Raw genomic sequence first — 22356 nt, 5'->3', positions numbered from 1 at the left:
TCAATCTAATCTGCTCTCCTCTCTTTGTACTTTTTCTTCTTTTTTGTTCCAGTGTAACAATGTTTTTCTATTTTTAAGGGCCTTGTAAATCCCTTTTTATAGTATATGTATTAATTGAAACTTAATTAACCAGTTTGCATTTGAGGTTCACAGAAGGAATTTAAGTTCCTAATATTTTAGAACAGAAGCATTTTCCATTCAGAAGAAGGTGAACATGCTGTCTTGTTCCAGATGGTCCAGAGTTTGGGGTTGATGTCTACGTTACAGTGAAGATCCTGGGAATCATCACACTCTACAGTACACTCATCATCTTTGAGTGGTGACACAAGCTTTCCTGTGATATGATCATTTGCAGCTAAAGACTTATTGGTCTGTCTGACATGTTTAAAGTTGAACTGTTCTGAATGTTTATTCATTCCATCTCCTTTTCTTTCAGCTGGTTGAGATCACGGTGCTGCAACAAACCAGTGAAGGTAAGCTGCAGCTCCATTCTTCTTTCAGCAACACCATGTCTTGTGTTGCTGCCATTTCTCTTTGAGCTGCAGTAAGTTGACTGCAACGCACTAACACCCCTCTCTCTGTGTTGGTATATTTCCACAGGACGCAGGAGAAGAAGACTACGTCAACAAAGTGATTGAGATTCAAGCAACATGAAGGAGAAGAAGAAGACATGATCACCATGAATGGAAAAGTTCTTTCTTTCATATTCCTTCATTCTTAAATATTAAATGGCTTTACTTTGCTGAATATTCGTACGATGAACAAAGGACGGAGTGCAAAGAGGACAGAAGATGACATAAATATAATGTACTGTACTTTTATCATTAGTTTATGTAAGATAAAACTGATTTATGGCATTATTACAGTTATTTTCTTAGCTTCAGTTTTCATTGCTTGTACAAATACATCATTAAGACAACAGAACAGTTAAAAGTAGATATTTCAGGTGATGTGAAAGACAAAAGTGTGGATTTTAATCACTTATTGTTTTATTTTCATTTGTATGTACATGTGAAGAGGACTTGCTGGAATAAAAACATCAAAAACATTTAAAGTGAACGAAGCATTTTGATGAAGTTGTGTCATCAGCGCTGTGATGCAGAGCAGCAGTGATCCAGACCGGGCACCAGTCAGCATGAACACTGTGGCTCTACATGTGTGAGATAGGCTGTGGTTGATAACACTGTAGAATACATCGAGGCCTCAGGCGTTGTGTTATTAGATGTTCTTTCAGTTCTACAAGGAAACTCAGACATCTCACAGTTCTATCTTTCATTTCCATTTAATCAGCATATTTATAGTATCTGATGTTTTCATAGTGTAAATGAAATACAAATATATCTGTGTGTGGCTGGTGGACCGGAGCTGAGAACTAGAAGTAAAAAAGGGAACTTTGTTGGCTGGGTTTTGTTGTCAACGTAACTTTACCAGTTCAGTCAGTTATCACACTAGACAATGTTTCCTGATCTAAATGCACTATACTGTTAGTTGCATGCTTGAAAATATGTAATTCTGCACGTAGATCATCCAGACCTTTATCTACCTGGACCACTAAAATTTTAGACCCCAACATAAGACCTTGATGGATTTCAGCTGTAGGAATATCTTCCCTTGTGTTGATTGATACACAACATGCAGATTCATCGTTTGTCTTAACTACATTTACACATTAAGTCCATATTTTTGAATTTGTTACCCCCCTGGGGTTGTACACGACATCAAAATATGTCATACTCACTATCTCCAGATCAATAGAGTATGGAGACTCGTTGCTGCTGCCACCCCTTCAGCCTGAAACTAAAGTGGCTTTTTGAAGACTTTACATAATAATTCCACAACAATAAATCCCCAACTCAACAGTTATTTATTCATCTTTTTGTATGAAAATGTATTGTTTTACTGCCCTTGACTCCCTGAATAGTGACAGGTGAGTGTGTCGACCAATCAGAGTAAGAGCAATGTATTCTATACACCAGTTCCATTAAAACAGAGAAGGTAACAGATCAGAGATTGTAATTTGGAATCAGAAGGATCCAGCAGCTCACAACATTTCCTGTTTGATACATCATTCACTGAGTCAAAAGGGGGAAGAAAATGCCAACCAGCAAAACAGAAGAAGACATCCATTATGGAGAGATGGACTTCTCCAAGCAGAGACTTGAAGCGTCCTCGTCCTCAGAGCAGGACAGAGGACAGCAGCAGGAGTCTCTGTATGCACAGGTCAAAGTGTCCCAGACAGCAGACAGCCGAACACAGACTGCTGACGGCCCAGAGGATCTCTACTAAAAAATGAGTGTTTGTGATCCATTTGGGTTGGATTCATAATACAACTTATGTTTTAGTTTGTACAAGATTATTTTTGTTTACATCAGATAATGTAGTAAAAAATACTGGAGCTTGGACAAGAAAATGATTTTGCAGATACAAGTCCCAGAGCTCGAAATAAGGAACTTTCTAAATGACGACAGGAGAATGAACTTGACACAAGAAGCACTTCTGTGCACATATTATTAAAAGTAAAGATTAAATGTGATATTTTATAAATGTTTTAACAAGGAGTGTTTAATATCATGTACTTATCTATTGTGTTTCTTATCCCACATTTCTATTCGTATTAAATGATCATGAGACAGTTTCTGTATTTGTGGATATTTGTTCATTGCATTGAAATAAAAACCTTGACATACAACTTCTAAAATAACTGTTAATCTCAGTCGTATTTATTGGACCAACATTTCACATACTGTGTGCTGTGTGTGGACATCACCAGAAATCATACAGCCACAACACAGTGTAGCAACAACTGCTCTCACATTAGAAGACATACAGGCTTTCAGTGAGTCGTGTTATAAATAATCTTTGAGAATAAATACGTTCTTTTCACCATGATGAGCTCAAGATGTCACAAAAGTTGACTTTTTCACTTCCAGGTTGCGAAGAGGAAGGGTGAAGACTTCGTGTTTTTGCGGTGTTCCAGTCAATTCATATCAGCTGCGGGCTCGTTTGGTAAGGTCAAATGTTACTGCTTTTTATGTCTGAACTTTTTAACCCAGAGAGTTTCTTATGTTGCTGCTTTTCATGAAAGTGAGAATCTGAGATGGATTTAACAGAACCTGAATTCTTTGTTTAAAAGATGCTTCGATTAAAATATTGAAAAGTACTTTTTTTCAAATCCAGATGATGAGTGTCATTGCAGTCCAGTCTGTGAAAATGGTGACAGCCAACATGTTGCTGAGTGTCTTCTTTGTTTCAGGTCAGCTGTTTGTTCACTCTCTTTTATTTGGAGATGTTCCTTTTTCCAACTGTTCATGTCCTGACTGCAAAGTGAAATGTTTTATTCTGACTTTGTTAGAAGGAAACATGATATAACATGCTGCTGCTGAGTTGTAGTTTGTGTTTCATGCAGATTTTACTCCACAGTTTGTTCATCATGAGTCTGTTTCACAGGTGCTCTGGCTGTTTGTTATAGAGAGCCAGCCCTCAACATTACTGCACCAAAGAACCTGGAAGCACTGAGTGGATCTTGTCTGCTAATCCCATGTAACTTTAGTTCTAAACCAGATCAGGACTTCAGCAGCGCAAGACCAACCTTTGGAGTGTGGATTAAAAAGGAGTACACATTTAACAAAAATATAAGTAATATTATATTCAACAGTAGTGGGAGAGTTACCACCTATCCAATGAATATTACTGGAGACCTGAGTCAGAAACAATGCACCACCTTGTTTTCTAGTTTAATCCCAAGTTACACAGACACATACTACTTCAGAATAGAGAACAGACCATTTCTGGCAACAGCTGAGTGTGATCCTCTTCAAATAACAGTTAGAGGTAAATTACTTTTGTTTTATAAATCAGTCTATTATGTTATTGTTTAGGCCCAAACTGAAACTGATTTCACCTCTTTTCTTTCTCCAAACACATATTTTTACTTGGACATAAATTTGAATTCCAATCAAACATTGAGTCTATTATTACACTTTGACATTAATATGGTCACATTTTAGAATATTAAAAATATTTTAAAGCATCTCAAATGCTTACCTTATATACTTTTTGCAGTTTCAGGACAAAATGTCAGCTATGGCATTTAGACAATGTTTAAATGTAAGTAGGTTAGTCATTTCTGATCTATTTCTCAGTGTACTCTTAATGTCTGTTTTAAAACTCCAGATTCCCCCCCGAGGCCCAGAATTGAGGTCCCAGGTGATCTGAAGGAGAAGGAGTCTGTCACTATAAGCTGCTCAGCTCCCACTCCCTGTCCACACTCCCCTCCTAAACTCACCTGGAATCTCCAACCAGACCCTCACAACAACAAAGAGGAGAACACAGATCGGACCTTCACAACTAAAATCCAGAAGACCATCGCTCTGTCAGACACACATGATGGACTCACCATCAGCTGTAATGCCACATATCCTGTGAATGAAGGAAGAGGAGTCAAGACAGCAGAGGAGACAAAGACTCTCAGTGTCTCATGTAAGACAACCTGTGTTAGTTATTGGATCCTGTCAGAACATCATGTGCTGATTTTAATGAATAAAGTTAATCTCACATTTTCCTCAGATGCTCCCAAGAACACCTCAGTGTCCATCAGTCCATCAGGTTTGGTGTCAGCAGGTAGCTGGGTGAACCTGACCTGCTCCAGCAGAGCCAAGCCCCCCCCCAGCTTCAGCTGGTTCAAGAACAGCAAAGATGGAGACCTCCGTGTAACTGAAGGAGACTTTTACAGCTTCAATGTGACCAGGGTGACAGATGGAGTTTATTACTGTGTGGCCACAAATGATCTCGGTAATCAGACGTCATCTTGGATTCATTTGAAGATTGCAGGTAAATACAGAACTGAACTGAATTTGCTTATTTTTATGTAATTTGCTCTCTTCCCTTTTCTGTTTTTGCTTTGCTTACTTTGTTTGGATTTTTGTTAGTTTCTTTTATAGAACCTTCTTCATTGCATTTAAATGGTTCTGTTCAATTAATGGTTGCATCTGTTATGTTACATGTCTGCATTCAACCTGTGTTTTCTTTGAGTCACTTGGTTTCGTTTTTCTATGACCAGAAAACTCTGATAGCTCTCTAATATGGGCTTCATCTGTTGGAGGGATCATCTTCATCTTCATCATCATCGTCATCATCTTCCTTGCTGTCAGCGTTTGGTAAGAATCACAAATAAAAACAGCTGATGTTTTTAGTGATTAACTGATTTGTTGTTTAGACAACCTGATCTGTGTCTTTACTTTAATCTCTAATCTCTCAAATATCTGTGCCATCAGTCCTTATACTGTCTGTTTATCACAGTATAATTATACTTCACTGCAGTTCTGAAGCCTTTACACTGGCTTCTGGTCCCTCAAAGAATTAATTTTAAATGTTTTAAAATTCTTCTGCTGGTTTAAAAATCACTAAATGGTTTAGGGCTAAAATGCATGTCTGATCTGAACCCCCCCAGAACTCTCAGGTCATCTGGGACACATCTGCTTTCTGTCCCCAGAGTTAGAACTAAACAGGGGGGAAGCAGCGTTCAGTTTCTTCTGCTCCACATATCTGGAACAAACTCCCAGAGAACTGCAGGTCCGCCCCAACTCCCAGCTCTTTAAATCAAGGCTAGCAACCTTTCTTTTTGATGTTGCCTTTCTTTAAATTATTGCTCATTTCTTATACTGAAGTTGATTTTTAATGAAACTGTATGACAGTCAGCAAGGGTAAGGTCAAAATTCCATGACTTGATTAGACTATTCTAAATGTAGCTAGTAAAGTAATATGGTTCTGGCTCTAGATTGCTACCGTATTGGTCAACAAAGTTTGGGTTTCCACAAAATAGTTCATTGATTGAGCAACGACATGGGGAAACAATTATTGTTAGTTGAAACTACCATTCAAGTGAACTAAGTGATTTGGTACCATTTGGGTTGTTTTTGTTAACAATTTGTGAGACTAGGGATGTGGCCCTTCTGGGGGTATTTCTGAACAGGAAACAAATAAATGTCTGAGAATTTCTCTAACGCAGGTGTGACATAGATTTTATGGTAAAATTTACAAGAAACCGTTGGAGCCATTCAAGATATAGCAAATTAGTGAACATTAATTAAGCCTTATAGTGACAACTATATTGTAGTGTAAAGAGAATTAATTCCACTCTTGGTTATGGGTAACTGGAGTACAAAGTCACATGATCCTGCAGGGCCCTTACTGGTCAACAAGTCTGGGTTTCCACAAAATGGCTATTGCGCCCCAACAACGTGTGTGGGGCAGCAGCACATACTCTCCTATACTAGCAGCCAAAAATGATTGATGATGAGCCTTTAATGATTAATTTCTTGCACTGCACTGTAACTTTTATTATTTTAATCTTTTTTTGTAAAGCATCGAATTGCCCTGTTGCTGAAATGTGCTTTAGAAATAAAGCTGCCTTGCCTTGAAAGCTCTCTAATGTCTTCCAGGGGGTTCAAGACGAAACGTCAAACTCTTCAACAGGCTCAGGTGGGAAAATACTAAACTTCAGTGTACAGTACTGAACTGTGCGAGGTAGATATTTTACTTCCTTTACAGTAACTGTGTCCTCTAAAATATGTGAACGCGTCGGTCCTAGGACTAAGTGGACACTCTTTAAGAGGTTAAATATCAAGAAACACAAGAACCTGTTACACTGTGGTTGGAAACTTTGAGCAATGGTCCTCCAAAACTGTCCAACCCACACAGCAGAGGTAAAGAAGTGTTTAAGTTAAGTTAGGATCTGAAAATGGCTGATGTTAGAGCACATTTATTAATTATCAGGATGTTGGTTTAATCTGTTTACAGCGTGGTAGCTAGACGCAGCTTCAGAGTTTGGGCCCTTTGTACTTTTCACACGTCTGATTTACTTCCTCTAAGCAGTGACACAGTGGGTCATTTAACACTGTCCTCAGGGCTGAGATGCCATTTAGTCTGTAGTTATTTAATGTGGAAGGAACCAGCAGCTCACAACATTTCCTGTCTGATACATTATTCACAGAGTCAAAGAGGTGAAGAGATGAGTCTTCAAAAGCCAGCCAGCAAAACAGAAGAAGACATCCATTATGGAGAGATTGACTTCTCTAGGCAGAACCCTGAAGCGTCCTCGTCCTCGGAGCAGGACAGAGGACAGCAGCAGGACTCTCTGTATGCACAGGTCAAAGTGTCCCAGACAGCAGACAGCCGAACACAGACTGCTGACGGCCCAGAGGATCTCTACGCTCAAGTGAAGAAAAATTGAGTGTTGTGTGAAAACATTTAGGTTGGATTCATTATATAACTTCATGTTTTACTCATACAATAAGTTGTATGTTAATTATAGGAAGACAGGGTTAGGGTTAGACATCTTTTTTCCCCAGATACATAAAGGGGAACTCAAAGCCTCCACATCCTGCAGCTCAGATCATTTTTAATATTTGCTATAATTCACATTTGTGACTGAGCTCAGGGTGTTGTTGCGTGGTTGGTAATCTGCACATCTACATCAGTTCGGTGCAAATGGAAGTACCAAACCTCAAAATAGGAACTATTGTAAAGGACATTTACATTAATTATAGTGAACTTGACACCAGAAGCAGTTCTGTACACATTAACAATATAAAATATTATATTTAAGATTGAAATGTTTGTGTAATTGTGGTAATCTACAGATTTGTATGCTTGTTTAATATCATGTACTCCTTTGTGTTTCTTATATATTTTGTATCCCACATTTCTATTTGTATTAAATGAACATGAGACAGTCTTTTTCAGAATTTGAATTTATTCATTGCAATGTAATAAAAACCATTACATACAACTTAATTAATCTCAGTCGCATTTATTGGTCCAACATTTCTCGTACTGTGAGCAAACGTCACCTGAAATCAAACAATTTAATCACAAACAACATAAAAGCTGCGAGATGACTCATGTATAGTAATTCTCACAGGAAATCTGCCACAATGTTTTGAGTAGTAAATTAACTTCTGATATTTATTTAATGGGATATAAAACTAAATTTAAAAAAGGGCATTTCATGAAACCTTCATGAGTCAATAGTTTATTAAAAGACCTGGTGGTAAATGATAAATCTTAATATATGTTTATGTCAGAATTTTGTCAGAAAAGATCTTTGGCCTTTAGCATGTAAACATTAGCAGCCTAGACACCAGACCAGACAAATGTGTCAAAAGGCGCCACTAGGCCGTGTTGGTTGTGCCAGGTCTGGTCAGTGAATGGAGGTAGTGACATAAGCTTCTCTACATGACAAGTTTGACAACATCACAGAACTCTAACCTTCATGTTGAGTCAAACCTCCCTCCTACCACCAGCAGCCTTCCCTCACAGCTGCAGCATTAATGTGAAGTTATGTCCAAAGTTATTGCATTGTAGATTATTAGCTTTTTTTTATATCTCTTTCACCCTAATGACCTGAATCCAGAGACATCACTTATTACCTCTCGGTTTCCTGATACACTTCCTGTCAGTAGGGTTTTACTTGTGGACTCTGTCCTCCAGCGCCTTCAGCTCAGCCTCCACCTGTGCTGGCAGATCAGCTCCGACCTGCTGGGTGAAGTAGGCTCTCAGCTCCTTCGTCTCCTTCTGCCAGAAAGACTTGGGCACATCAAACAGGGCACCCATATCCACCTTGCCGCTCAGACCTTTAGTGTTGATGGCGCCATCTACTGGTACCCAGCCAATAATGCTCTTCTTGGCTGCCTCGTCCTCCCTCTCCCGGCCGCAGCGCTTGAAGATCCACTCCAGTGCGCGGGCGTTTTCGCCAAAGCCGGGCCAGAGGAAGGCGCCGCTCGCGGGGTCCTTTCTGAACCAGTTGACATGGAAGATCTTGGGTAGATGAGTGGGGGCCTTTCGGCTCTCCATGCTCAGCCAGTGAGCGAGGTAGTCGCCAAAGTTGTAACCGAAAAACGGCCGCATGGCAAAGGGGTCGTGCATAATCATCTTGCCTGCAGGAAAATATGTAACACTTTGTTATTCTAGTAAAGAGTTGGCTTTATCAAGAGTAACTTCATATTGACTCAACACCTTATCACTAATATATTTAGATGAATTTAGACCAGAGGAAAATGAGGTATGTGAGTGTGTACCTTTATGCTCTGCAGCTGCCGTGGCCTCAGACCTCATGGAGGCTCCAACAAAGACTCCGTGTTGCCAGTTGAAAGACTCGTAGACTAGTGGGACTCCTGACAAATTCAACATTTCACATTTAATGCACAGCTACTTATGTACGCATGTAGTACAAAAAAAAAAAATGTAAACAGCACCAACCCTCTGGCCTCCTGCCACCGAAGATAATGGCATCAATGGGAACCCCCTCCTCACTCTCCCACTGGGGGTCGATGATGGGACACTGAGCCGCCGGGGCACAGAAGCGGGAATTTGGGTGGGCACACTGAGTCGAGCTTCCTTTTTTACAAAGAGGAAACATTTTATTTTACATATTATGTTAAGTTATTTGATGTCAGCTATTTAAAAAAGGAAAACAGAAGAATTAAGGAAACGCCTGAGCTGAATAGGATTCACACAATGTCTAGTTTTGCTTTGCTAGACCTTCCTCCACCAAGGCGCGGAGGAGGGTCTGGCTAGTCCACGCTGCATTCCGGGATGGATGAAAAACGTGCTCTGGTTCATTGGCATTTCTTTAAACCAATCCCAGTTATCTTGGGCGGAGCTAAGCACCATACAGAGCCCGGGTGCCTCTGCAAAATGGCATCATGAAGGAACTTATCTTGGTAGAACACGTACGGTCAAAAGTTACTTTAGTTGTGCGAGACAAAACTCAGATTAGACAGATAGTCTAGCTAGCTGTCTGGATTTACCCTGCAGAAATCAGAGAGAAGGTTTACCATAGCCCTCATAAATCCACCCGGGTTTAAAATGCCAACACAAAGAAAGCCAGAGGCAACAGATATCTGGCCTAAATGAGTAAAATCCAGCGAGATTTCTGTTTGCAACGGCGCAATCCTGGACGTGGACGGTCAAGGATATATAGTAATCTGAGTCTGTTCTTTAGGTCTGTCCATTTCTAAAGAAATTGCATTGCTTTGGCGTACCACTAGATGGTCCTGTATACACTGTGGTTTTTCAGGTCACTCATCAAGTGTAAGGTGTGATAAAGACACCATGGTGTGTCACTGACTACCGGTAATTGTTGAAGTTGTATACAAGCCAGGCCTGCGCCGTGTGCAGACTATCAATAATAAGAACTTCTGATGTCTTTGTTGGTAAAGAAAGAAACCATTGATTGAAGCTAAAAACTATGTCAGTAAAACTGGTAAATATTTATTGTTGATGATTAGGAACAAAAATGTAAAAACCAATTGATCATCTGTAGAACTACAGGATACTGTGAAAGCCTGGGCGCTCCGGGCTCATGTTACCTTGCTGCCAGAATTTGCCGTGCCAGTCTGTGAGTGTGACCCCGGCTGCGGGGGGGTCGAGGCCCTCCCACCACACTCCTCCATCGCTTGTCTCGCCTACGTTGGTGAACACAGTATTTTTGCCGATTGTTGCCATGGCGTAGGGGTTGGTCTTGTCTGAGGTGCCGGGAGCAACACCGAAAAAACCGTTCTCCGGGTTGATGGCTCGCAGTTTCCCTGAGGAAACATCAAACAAAAAAACACGAGGAGTTGCTACACCAGCTACGGACTCACAGGGGGATTCTGTGTTCGTGAGACATCCTCCTCCATCTCACCTTGGCTGTCGAACTTCATCCACGCAATGTCATCACCCACACACTCAACCTTCCAACCGGGCAGAGACGGTTTCATCATGGCCAAGTTAGTTTTACCACAGGCACTGGGGAAGGCCGCCGCTACGTAACGCTTCACCCCCTGAGGGTTAGTAATGCCCAGGATCTGAGGAGGGGAGAGAGTGGTAAATATATTTACTCAACCTGTCGGGGATAGTCATCACTCAAAATGACAGAGCATCACTGCCTTTTTTTTTAAACAACCTCTGTTCTACGGAAATTAAGTTATTTTCTATTTAATGTGTTGTTTCAGGTACAATGCACACAAAAACTAATAATACTAAGTGTTCAATGTCATGTAATTTGAGCAATCAAAACAATGAATTGGCATTTTTTAAATGATCATAATTGAAAGACCCAAGGCAACTGTGTTTACAATTATGACTGATAAGCAAATGAGCATCTTCCTAAGTTCTCCACTATTGCATATCATGTGAAGCATGTGGCGCAGGCTATAGGCAGCAATGTTACACACTCACCAGCATGTGTTCGGCCAACCAGCCTTCATCCTTTGCAATGCGGGAGGCAATGCGGAGGGCGAAGCACTTCTTCCCCAGGAGAGAGTTTCCTCCATAGCCACTGCCGAAGGACATGATCTGCCTGGAGTCCGGCAGGTGAGATATCAGCACCTTCTCGGGGTTACAGGGCCATGCGTTGACCAAAGGGGCTGGAGCAGAGACACGGAGGGAAATACCAGATAGGGGGGATTTGTAAGATCTTTAAAGTTTGGAGGAATACAAAGCATGAAAACAACTTGTTTCAGGCTCATAGAATTTGTACCCTTGAGTGGTAAAGGCCGCCCCAAAGAGTGCTGACAGCGGACAAACTCCTCTCCTTCAGCAAGCTTCTTCAGGACAGGAGTGCCCATGCGGGTCATGATCCCCATACTGGCCACAACATAGGGTGAGTCCGTCACCTACAACCAGAACAAAATGTTTGTCACACTGATCTAAATCTGAAGTTTTTTAGTGTATAATAACCATAAATGCTACAGCAACTGAAAATTCCAGCAATTTACAGCAACAGAGCATAACATTAATAGGTACCACACCGCAGGTGTATTGCTTTATGGCATGCTTTTTATAGTATCAAGTTAACATTACAGCATCAAGTGTTGAGGAGCACAGTCAGTACCTGGACACCGTATTTAGACAGAGTTGAGCCCACAGGACCCATACTGAAGGGAATCACATACATGGTCCGACCTACAGAGAGGACACAGAGAAACATGAATAACACTACAACATAAAAATGTTCAGAAGGTGGTTACATAAGGCCAGAGATATAATGGCCTTTTTTTTTTTTTTTTTAAAGGTACCCTGCAAATGTTTTTCAGAGCTGCTGTTCAGCTGATCAAAAGTTGCAGGTAGTCACGTGCAAAAAAGTGCTGCAATATACCAACATAACAGTGAAGACTGCTGGAAGGTAAACATGGATATAAACAATGCAGAATTTGTTAGACCTCAAAGATTCACACATGTTCATATTACATAAATATCCTTCAAGAGCCTCAAAGGGAAATTGAATAACATCTCCTGGTAAACCAACATGTTTCCATCCAGTGGGGTACCTGCCATGCAGCCAGGGAAACGCTCCTGTCTGGCTTTCTGCCAGTCAGACTCGCTCATCCAGCTGCCCAGCTGGCTCTTCACCCCTGCAGCAGGGATGGGGATGGTGTCCCTTTGGCTCTTGGTAACAATCACAGTCTTGCTTTCCACCCGAGCCACGTCCTTTGGGTCTGTACGTGCCAACCAACTGAAAAACAGAGCAGGAATCAGAGCACGATGCAGAAGAAGTACGAGCACTTTGTTGCATTAAAGCAATACACCATCAAATGCATGTTTTGTTTTTTGTGTATTTATGAAATTATACAGAATTTAAAGTCCTTACCAGTTCTCATATTTGGGAAGTCTCTTGACCATCCCGTCAATCTCCAGACCTGCCAGGATGTTGGCTGTTTCCTCTGGCGTCCCTGTCACCACATGCACACTGGAGGGCTTACATTCATCCACGGCTCCCTTCACAAACTCAGCTACCCCCAGGGGCAGCGAGGGGATGGAGGCCAGGGAGCGAACCCCGACACTCGCCCCAACACCACCATGCCTGAAAGAGAATGTACAGTTACTCATATATGTATATACAAACACACACAACAAATTATGCCATTCTTGATGTAGAGAATATCCACAGCATTTCTTGGGCTTGTCAAGTGTAGGATGTTGTCCATCCCTGTCTATCTATGTAATGCTACAGTGGCCTCAGACCTCAACAGACCCTGCTGTTCACTTCTCTACATTGCATTGTGGAGTTTACAGACAGACTTTCAACAATCTACCATGAGTCATAAAACAAAAACATCCAAACTGGAGCACACCTAGCCTTCTGTCAGATCTTATTCAATAAGTTACGGAAGGCTAACATTACTTAAGTAGGGAGATATACGGTATGTGTAAAGAGTCACTGGATGACCCAACTCTGACCAGGCTGTGGTGCTGAGAGAGTATTCTTATTGGCTCAGGTGAAGACACTTGGTTCAGTGGATTTAAACCCACCAAAGAGTTCTGTCTTTTGGCTAATTTCACCAAGCATTCAAAGACTTTTAACAAGTTTAAATAAGGCCCCAAATTGGAGATGTGTGCTTTTCATGTGAAAGCAGTAATAGCGAGATGCCATTGCTGCAGATATTAGTGCAACCTGAGAGCCTCAAATAGACTTCTCCACATAAAGAGAGGCATGCAGGGAGCCGGCTTATTGTTTGTTAGTAGCATGATTTTCACAAACACTAGCCACTGAGAGGACAGCAGTGTTGCAAGCTGTGAAACACAAGCCTGTGTGTATCTCCTGTCTGTCAGACAATAGAATGGACAATGTGCGTATGTACTTTGTTTTTTGTCTGTGGACAATGTGGATGAACCCAGATGAACGCTTTAAAACCGGTCAAAAATATGAAACCCGGGCACCCAGATAGCTCAGTTGGTAGAGCGGGTGCCCATGTATAGAGGTTTACTCCTCGACGCACCTGGCCCGGGGTCGAATCCAGCCTGCGGCCCTTTGCTGCATGTCACTCCCTCTCTCTCTCCCCTTTCACAACTTCAGCTGTCCTGTCCATTAAAGGCCTAAAATGCCCAAAAAAATAAAAAATAAACCCCAGAGGAACTGTTAACACACATTGTAGCCCGAGTGCTCAAAAAATATGTTCAGGAATAAATTGACCCACATCAACGGTTAATTTGACCTTGAATACAAAATCACATTCTTTGTTGTTTCAAGTACACTGGGGTCATCCTGTCAAGTGCAGGCACGCGGCTCCTAATTAGCTCGAGTAAATCCGGCTGTAAGGGCACAGGCAGTAGGACCGTGCAGAAGCTCACAGAGAGAAAGACAATAACGTGCAGCTTGAAAGTGAGAGGGCAAAGAGCTGAGAGCAGTCTAATACGAGCCTCTGGGTTCAAACTCCCTCTGCACAGGTTACATGTAATAGTTGCTTAACCAATGATGTGGGCAATTAATCATGAACAGACTACAGTTTCTGCTGAAAATGCAGACTCTGCATATAGCAAGAGCTAGATTGGCAGCTAAATTTATCAGTTTTTAATATCGATCTTGAATTAGGGAGAGACATCTCCCTCACTTTTAGCATGTAGTTTCAGGTCAGCTTTCTTATCTAAGTGTCTGCGGACTGTATCCTTTTCCTGTTCACCCACCATAGTCAGGATGAGATAAGAATGGAGATCTGAATGGAGAAAATGTTCATCTGAGCCACCCTTAGTTATACCATGCACTCAAAGCAATAAGCTACCCCGGGCCACTCTACCTGACTGATGGAGGTTGTTGAGGTGTATGCTGCCTGAAGGGAACACTTGGCACTAAACACTACTTAAGGCAAACAAAACAAAAAGTACCATCTGCAATTTTGGAAGTTTCAAAAAAAAATCTCCATTGTAACTTACAGTAAATATTCTCTACAAAGATGCTATAAGTGAACACCACTCAAAAGGATATTTAACTAAAGCACAGTGAAGTTTGTTGTAAAGATGGAAGTACAAAAAGAACAAAGTAGAAATTAATGTCTGTACCACATTTCAAATGGCAATCCACCACATAGCTATCAAGACAGATGTCATCATTCCAACTTTGTCAGTCCTAGCTGTGATACTATGAACTAGTCTCTTAAATCAGCTCTACGGAACTCTAGTCTCTGCTCCCCCACGCAGTAAATCAATTACTTGTGCTTCCAATAAGCCAACCAGTTATGCCAGTAATTACTGTAACTATTTAGGTGGAGCTGAATATATTATCTCCAATGTGATTAAGAACCAAGGTAAGTTGGACTAAAGTTACATAAAAGCATTTGTTGATTATTTATTTGCTTGCTAAAGCATTGGCGGTGGCTGACTTAAAGAAAGACGCAGACTTATTGGGACTTACGCTTATTCACCGTATTCACCAGAGTTAGACATGTCCATGCATACCCTTCTCATTTCCGTGTGTGTCTTAACCGTCTGACACAACCAGCATTAACTTAGCCTAAACAAAGATCCTGCAGGTAACTGGTTCCATATTCCAACCGCATCCTAACTGGAACTATATTCTCAGAAAGGCGAAGCAGTGCTACTCCGACTGCGTGATTAGCAAAACACCGAAAAGCAGAGTCAACAAAACCAATGTGAATTGCTAGCAAGTAGCGAACAACACTGGTGATCATGGCTGACTTTGAGGAATTGTCAGAGGATTTTTACTTGGTATCAAACCAAGATCCAGAACCATATCTTTTTGAGCCAGAATACACAAATTGCCGAACGGACTGTGGTTGACAGGAGAACCAGAACAAACACGGACTAATGGTGTATGTGTGGAACATGCCAACCTATGCCGACAGAAAACAAGCAACTCTGAGCAAACTCCAGGCAAACTCTCTACTCCGTGAGGTGCGGCGAGCAAATCACTCCGCCCAAGTAGCAGAACACCTTTCTGAGAATATGCGGTTAGAATATGTCTGTATCTCATGTGACCTATAGCCTACTGCTCCCCATAAGTGACAAAATAACAACAACATTTTCCAATTTACATGTTGTGATTTGTGTAGCCACAGAATGTACAAATAACAAGGTCACATGAGACACAGCCATATTCTAACCGTATTCATACTGGGAACTATATTCTCAGAAGGCGAAGCACTGCTACTTCCGCTACTTGGGCTCCTGAGAAGCCCCTTGATGAGGAACAAAGAGGACACCTGAAGTTTGCTTAATCACTCCTTAAGAGAAGATAAAAGTTAAAATTAATAGGATGGAATCAACTGCTTTGGTTCTCCTCCTTTGCTTTTAAATTAAAAAATTAAAAAAGAAGCATGTTCACACTGACAGCTTTTGCTCCTAGTTCCCCTCTCAGTCCTTCATACTTCATTCCCGGTTAAGGAGAAGCATGTCTCCCTTTAATTATTTTAGCACAGATTTATCCAGACATCAGAAATAGTTTTAAAATCAACTACTCTGCAGCATTGAAACATGGAAGATAATTTTCTATTTTTTAAGGGTCCATCCATCCATCTTAATCCGCTTATCCAGTATCGGGTTGCAGCGGCAGCAGCTCCAGCAAGGGACCCCAAACTTCCCTTTCCCGAGCCACATCTACCACCTCCGACTGGGGGATCCCGAGGCATTCCCAGGCCAGGTTGGAGATATAATCTTTCCACCTAGTCCTGGGTCTTCCCCTCCTCCCAGCTGGACGTGCCTGGAACACCTCCCTAGGGAGGCGCCCAGGAGACATCCTTACCAGATGTCCGAACCACCTCAACTGGCTCCTTTCAACGCGAAGGAGCAGCGGCTCTACTCCGAGCTCCTCTCGGATGACTGTCTCACCCTATCTCTAAGGGAGATGCCAGCCACCCTCCTGAGGAAACCTATTTTGCCAGCTTGTACCCTGTATTTTTAAAGGGTGCAAATTTTAAAAATATATAGGGATGTTGTCCAGAAGGGGGAATGAGTTAAGTCATGGAACAGATAACTGTGATCTAGATCAATTCCCCTGGCTGCCAATAGCTTCCAGCTGGGCAACTTTTCCTCCTGTCACGTCTCCAAGTCAGCCGGCCAATCCTCAAACACCACAGCCAGACATGCCTACACTCCCCATTCACACTGATCCTGGTCAATAGGGCAAAGTCTACACATGAAGCAGAGACAAGCCGGAGATTCACTTAGAACATGCACATGTGTTGCATACGTTAGCCTCACACATGGTACACTGAGTAACAAGGGAGAAATACACTGGAACATGCTCCAGGACATTCAGGCAAATAGAGGAGTGGTAACTCCATGTACTCTCTGTCAAGCAGAAATACAAACAAAATGCACAGCAACATGGGCCTCCCTGTCAATAGCTCAAACCATGGTTTGAGTCACTCGCATGCATCCTTAATGACAAAATCAAAAGGCAACACACAATGCCATTGAGTGCTCACATTGACTCCAGAGTCCCTGTGTAATGGGGTGTCATCACAAAGCCTGGAGGGGAAAAGTGGTGAAGAAAAGAAATGCAGGAAGAAAGTCCTTTTTAAAAAGAAAAACAGATAAGTACTGCTGTTTAATGTTGTTTAATCTATAAAGAACTATGCAGAAGTCTTTGCTTAATGTCATATGAGTTCATGCTTTTTGAACAGGTTTCTGGCTGCAGTCAGCATAGAAAATAAAGAAAACAACAATAATGCTGTAGTGCCACAGGTCTTATTGGATATAATGACTTTTAAATCTTTAAAATTGGGTATTCAGTTTTGTGTTGACGAGCGGTCAGAATTGATGCAATGTTGTAATGTAAGCTGTACCTGAAAAAAGGTTTCTGCTTTAGAAAAGGTTGTGAAATCCATACCAAACAAGTTGGTATTAAATTGGCAGGACAGAAAGGTTTCCACAATACCTTCCGTATGTGTATGAATTAAAAAACGGCCACATTAATTGACATTCACTAATTCAACTTAAAATACATTTGCATATTTAATGACAAAACAATTTTGTCATTTTGTGTAGCATATAGCCGAATCTCTAAACATTGGCTAGCCTGGTTATGTTAGGTACAATAACATGTATGGTTCACGAAGCTAAAACACGATTTTAAATGGGGAACACACATTGAGAAAGAAAGTTATGTACGTTGTGTAGCTACGTTTATGAATACTTAAAAAACAGTACAGTAAATTAACATTGACTAAACAAAAAACCTTTGCTTAATTTAAATGAATTGGAAATCAATAAAGCCATTTTGTGTAGCATACTCGGCACTCTAAACATTCGCTAGCCTAGCTATTTGTTAGGTTCAATGAAATTGTTGTTCACGGAGCTAAAACACGATTTTAAATGGGAGGACACACATTGAGAAAGAAAGTCACAATTACTCACCTTCGTATGACTCCGAGCAACAGGCAGGACATTTTCGGTGCAAAAATGAAACTAGCTTATAAAAAAATAAAGTGTAAAAAGGCACATTTAAGTTAGCTACGTAGGTAAAGTGAGGCACAGTAGTGGTTAGAGGTGGTCGCAGCTCATATCTGAGCACTGGGGAGACTTTGCACTTTGCTCAACGTGGACATTCACACGGATACACCTTGATGTAAACTGGATACCGTCCTGTTGCTGCTGCTGCTGCTGCTGCTGCTATTGCACGTGTACGACCACCGTCAGCAGATAATATCTGTCCCCAAACGCCTTGCACTTTTTTACTGCTTTAAAAAGTGAGGTATTAACACTGGGCACCGGCTCACATCACATTTGAGGAGGATGACCTAGGCGCTTTGCTTTCAAATTTAAATATAACGTAGTTGACTTCTTCGCAGGTTGTGTCCATGTTGCTGTGTTCTCCACCAAAACATGAACCGAGCGGATGTTGGATGTCCCGGCTGACGCAAGTTTCCAGAGTTCCTGCACCACTTAGCAGCAGACACAACCCGGATATACGAAAAACGGTACGGAAATAGACGTATCTCACCGGGGACACACTATGGGGACACAGATAGCACTGGGACTGTAGATGGGTGCTCACATTCAAATCCCCCCCCAGCCCCAAAAAGTAGTTTCAGGTTAATTTTAATTGTTTACTTTTTAGTGATCCCCAGTTAGGGGAATTGCAATTATACAATAACTCGTTACCCAATGTAATCAGTGAGAATCAAAAGGATCCAAGTTTGTTGTGTTTTTTTTTTTTTGCCAAATTCTTTATTCACAAATCTTTCCTAAAGCTGTAATGTAGTTTCTACATGCAGATCTCAATCAATGCTTTGTAAAATGTGGTTTAAATGATTGTTCTATCAGTAAATCTTGCATTTGCATTTATTCCGATCACTAAGATTACTGTTTAAATATACAGTATGTATTGCTACTGGTGTAATGTTCTGATTCTGTACTGTTTGTTCTGTGCTAAGTAAAGAAGAAGAGGGTGAGTTGGAAGTTGCAATCAATCACTTTTTAAGTATAATTTAAATGGGAACTTCAGTGATTTGCTTTCATAAAGTTGGTGGATTTATAAGAGACAGATTAAAAGGACTAGTCAAAATTAAAGCAGCAGGCGCTGAGATATTTGGACATTTAGTTGCTGGTATGGATCAAGCTCCATACATTTGTGATGAAGGCTGTTAAAAATTAAACTCTCTAAGCCCAATACAAGATGACATTATCAGGATTGTTGTTCCAAAAGCTCCCTCCAGAGCAACAAAATACCACACAACTATTTTATTGGCCGAGTAGTGCTCCATATGACGAATACAGTAAACAAACTTCATTTGCAAAACATGTGGAGTGCTCCTTTAACTTATATCTGCTGAGTTTTAGGCATCTAAGGGTAATTTAATAATTTCACCCCCTTTCAAGTTTTTATACAAGCATTTGTGTTGTTGTATGGTTGGGTTTATTATTGTTTCATTAGGTTAAGAGAGTGAAGGCAGAATAAAAATGTAGTGATAGAATGCAATCAAAATGACTTGTACAACATCTTTTTTTAATTGTAATAACATTTATTTTCCCTTACAACAACACCACAGTTTGCAGTTACCAGATTTTCAATTTGTAATATTTGAACTATGCAATAGGTGTGAGTAAAAATAACCCATCAATCTGAAGTTCCAAGCCATTTATATTGGACGTACTGTCTATTTCCACTATCTATTAATCAGGTGATCATTTTTTGATTTACCGTTGATTCATGACCGATGATTTATCGATAGGGTAAAATGTCCCTCACAGCATCCTGAGCCCAAGGTGCTTGTTTCCTAGACTGTCTAAAAAACACTCAGAACCTCCAAGATATAGTAGGAAGACAAAAAAGGAAAGCAGCGAAATACCTCACAAAACAAAAGTATACTTTAACCTATCCTCAAACATTGTTCACCCTGCTTCCTCACCATGATTACTGTCTCCAACAGGAACAAATGTAACTGGCATCACACACAGCGCTACCCAAAACCAACCCATTCTTCACACTGCTTCCATCTGGCCATAGATACCGATCCCTAGCCTGGAAACAGGCGCGCTATGGCCAGAGGATTTTTGTTAGTAACCCTCAATAAAACACACAGTGTGGAATGGATGGATCTGGTGTCTCTCATGTAGCCGTGTAACAGGTTACAATGTATATATGTACTGTATGTAGCCTAGTTATATGTGGCTTTAACAGACGGTGGTAAAAACATATCAACGTAAAGGTTGATGAAAAAGATCTCTCTCTATCTATCTATCTATCTATCTATCTATCTATCTATCTATCTATCTATCTGAGATATCTCTCTATCTGAGAAACTGGAAGCAGTAAAAACAAAAAAGTTACCAGTTGTTTTTTTGTCAAATTAAACAATTCAGCCCTACTGGATTCAATAACCTGAGAAGAGACACAAAACTGTCTATCTTTAAGCAAATAGCTGAAAATCTTCCCTTCCTTCAACTCCAAATGAAATGTGAATCTGGGACTTTGCGATTTTGGACATCATGTTCCATAGTTTGTGAGTACCAAAGCTCAAGTTTCAAGCAGTTCTCTCTTGCTGCTATTAGAGGCTGTAAAGTTGCCCACTGACAGTTTATAGTAAATCCTCTAGAATAATATTGCACTTATCACTTTTACAACATTGATAAGCCTGCTGTTTGCGGTAAACAGTCCAGACATGAGTCAGTAGGAGGATTATATTTTTAACAGTACAGCGTGTCTGTTTTTTTAAATTGTGACTGTTAATGTTTCTCTCTCTGGGAACTGGGGGAGGGGGGTTGCATACACACACACAGATATACTGTACGAGCTGTGAGAGAGAGAGGGGAAGTATAGGGGTGAGGTCTGGACATAGGAATATAAATACAAAATAAAGAGCGATAAATGACTGTCTTGTGTTCTCCGCCATGGCCTGCAGGGTCAGCAGCCAACCAGAGACAGACTCCCAAAGCTCATGGAGAATGCATACATGCACATACTGCATGTATGCACATACTACAACTGCAGCCCATGGTTATGAAAGGGAACTTTCAGAAATCCAGCAACAGGCAAATACATGAACAAAAAAGCCATTCAAAGCTGCAACATGCTTTAATCATTTTACTATGTGGCAGAAATTTGAGTGCTATTATTTTTTTGGTGTGCACGGGTGTGGCTTTTTAAAAATATATTTTTCTGTTAAAGTACACAATTGCTGCATCTGAAGCTGTTGGACGGCAAGTTTCATCCTATTAAGACATTTCATTCTGGTTTTAAAGGCCAACAGCCACAATTTAACAGCATACATCAAACTAAATGACACCCACAAAGAAAGGACTTGATGCAATGTGAAACAATACATGAATTAATAAATAATTGTGATAATGTGTCATATGTTTATGTATCCTCAATGATCTCAAAGTTCAAACCTGGCATTAAGCTTACTATATGTCAGGAAAAAGTGCAAATTTGTGGAGAAAAGAAAGGTAGAAGACAGGGAAATAATGATCTCAGAATAATTATTCCCCTGTAAATGATCTGCTGAATAATCAAGCAGCTGGATAACAAATGTTCAAGCCTCAGTTAACAGGCAATACTTTTGAGTTCTATTTTTACAGCAAATAAATGGTGAACACTGTATGGTTTCCATTTAAAAGATAATGGACATATAAAGTGCATAAAAATTACTGCAATAAAAATACCAGGCAATTGGTAACAGATTCTAACCGGCCTACATAGTCTTAAGTATTTTATATATGTTCAAATGCTGACTGTAGGGGTCCTTTCTTAACCTATTGTGTACCATAATGGGGGCGGTTGTGGCTCAGTGGTAGAGTGGTTGCCTGCCAATTGGAAGGTTGGTGGTTTGATCCTCGCCCCTGCAGTCATTGTCAAAGTGTCCTTGGGCAACACACTGAACCCCGAGTTGCCCCCGGTGCTGCGCATCGGAGTGTGAATGTGTGTGAATGTTTATCTGATGAGCAGGTGGCACCTTGTACGGCAGCCCCGGCCACAGTGTATGAATGTGTGTGAATGGTGAATGTCTCCTGTAGATGTAAAAGCGCTTTGAGCAGTTGTTAAGACTGAAAAAGCGCTACATACATTCACCGGCCACTTTATTAGGTACCCCATGCTAGTAACGGGTTGGACCCCCTTTTGCCTTCAGAACTGCCTCA

The 22356-nt window shown here is 40.9% G+C and overlaps 3 protein-coding genes and 1 long non-coding RNA gene across 6 annotated transcripts in view; 3 read left to right on the top strand and 1 right to left on the bottom strand.

The window, feature by feature from the left end:
- Nucleotides 1-689, top strand: part of LOC117937986 (myelin-associated glycoprotein-like) — a 30783-nt gene extending 30094 nt beyond the window's left edge. For 2 of the 3 annotated variants that reach the window (XM_034862302.1, XM_034862303.1), the window contains 3 exons: nt 232-319; nt 437-473; nt 601-689. In XM_034862302.1, coding sequence (XP_034718193.1) covers nt 232-319; nt 437-473; nt 601-654 — 179 coding nt within the window. In that variant the 3' untranslated portion in view covers nt 655-689. The remainder of the gene's footprint in view (nt 1-231; nt 320-436; nt 474-600) is intronic. The other variant, XM_034862301.1, reaches the window with a different exon arrangement.
- Nucleotides 690-2993: 2304 nt separating this feature from the next.
- On the top strand, nt 2994-7304 carry LOC117938263 (sialic acid-binding Ig-like lectin 12). The gene is made up of 7 exons (XM_034862784.1): nt 2994-3006; nt 3178-3253; nt 3448-3831; nt 4174-4479; nt 4567-4830; nt 5060-5156; nt 6874-7304. The coding sequence occupies exons 2-7, from the start codon at nt 3178-3180 to the stop codon at nt 7229-7231; spliced, it is 1485 nt and encodes a 494-aa protein (XP_034718675.1). The 5' UTR covers nt 2994-3006; the 3' UTR covers nt 7232-7304.
- A 786-nt stretch (nt 7305-8090) lies between these two features.
- On the bottom strand, nt 8091-18685 carry pck2 (phosphoenolpyruvate carboxykinase 2 (mitochondrial)). Its single transcript, XM_034862291.1, has 11 exons — nt 18133-18685; nt 12632-12844; nt 12312-12496; nt 11876-11946; nt 11522-11657; nt 11221-11408; nt 10685-10847; nt 10371-10586; nt 9259-9396; nt 9078-9173; nt 8091-8936 (listed from the first exon to the last, which is right to left on the bottom strand). Exons 1-11 carry the CDS (start codon nt 18162-18164, stop codon nt 8467-8469), a joined length of 1908 nt encoding a protein of 635 aa, XP_034718182.1. The 5' UTR covers nt 18165-18685; the 3' UTR covers nt 8091-8466.
- On the top strand, nt 9993-16204 carry LOC117937998. Its single transcript, XR_004655302.1, has 3 exons — nt 9993-10099; nt 10865-10866; nt 16194-16204. It is a non-coding gene; the product is annotated as an uncharacterized LOC117937998 (long non-coding RNA).
- Nucleotides 18686-22356: the final 3671 nt, after the last annotated feature.

Source organism: Etheostoma cragini, chromosome 22, assembly GCF_013103735.1.
Source record: "Etheostoma cragini isolate CJK2018 chromosome 22, CSU_Ecrag_1.0, whole genome shotgun sequence".
Taxonomy (NCBI): domain Eukaryota; kingdom Metazoa; phylum Chordata; class Actinopteri; order Perciformes; family Percidae; genus Etheostoma; species Etheostoma cragini.
This window is presented reverse-complemented; position numbering and strand designations above follow the sequence as displayed.

Excerpts from the sequence above, each read along its gene's own strand:
- pck2 (XM_034862291.1), bottom strand. The coding sequence starts at position 18,164 with ATGTCCTGCCTGTTGCTCGGAGTCATACGAAG. Across the intron at positions 10,587-10,684 it reads GATGAAGTTCGACAGCCAAG|GGAAACTGCGAGCCATCAAC; the intron begins GTGAGATGGAGG and ends ATGTTTCCTCAG. Across the intron at positions 8,937-9,077 it reads GGCAGCTGCAGAGCATAAAG|GCAAGATGATTATGCACGAC; the intron begins GTACACACTCAC and ends ATTTTCCTGCAG.
- LOC117938263 (XM_034862784.1), top strand. The coding sequence starts at position 3,178 with ATGATGAGTGTCATTGCAGTCCAGTCTGTGAAAATGGTGACAGCCAAC. Across the intron at positions 3,832-4,173 it reads TCTTCAAATAACAGTTAGAG|ATTCCCCCCCGAGGCCCAGA; the intron begins GTAAATTACTTT and ends TTAAAACTCCAG. Across the intron at positions 4,480-4,566 it reads AAAGACTCTCAGTGTCTCAT|ATGCTCCCAAGAACACCTCA; the intron begins GTAAGACAACCT and ends CATTTTCCTCAG.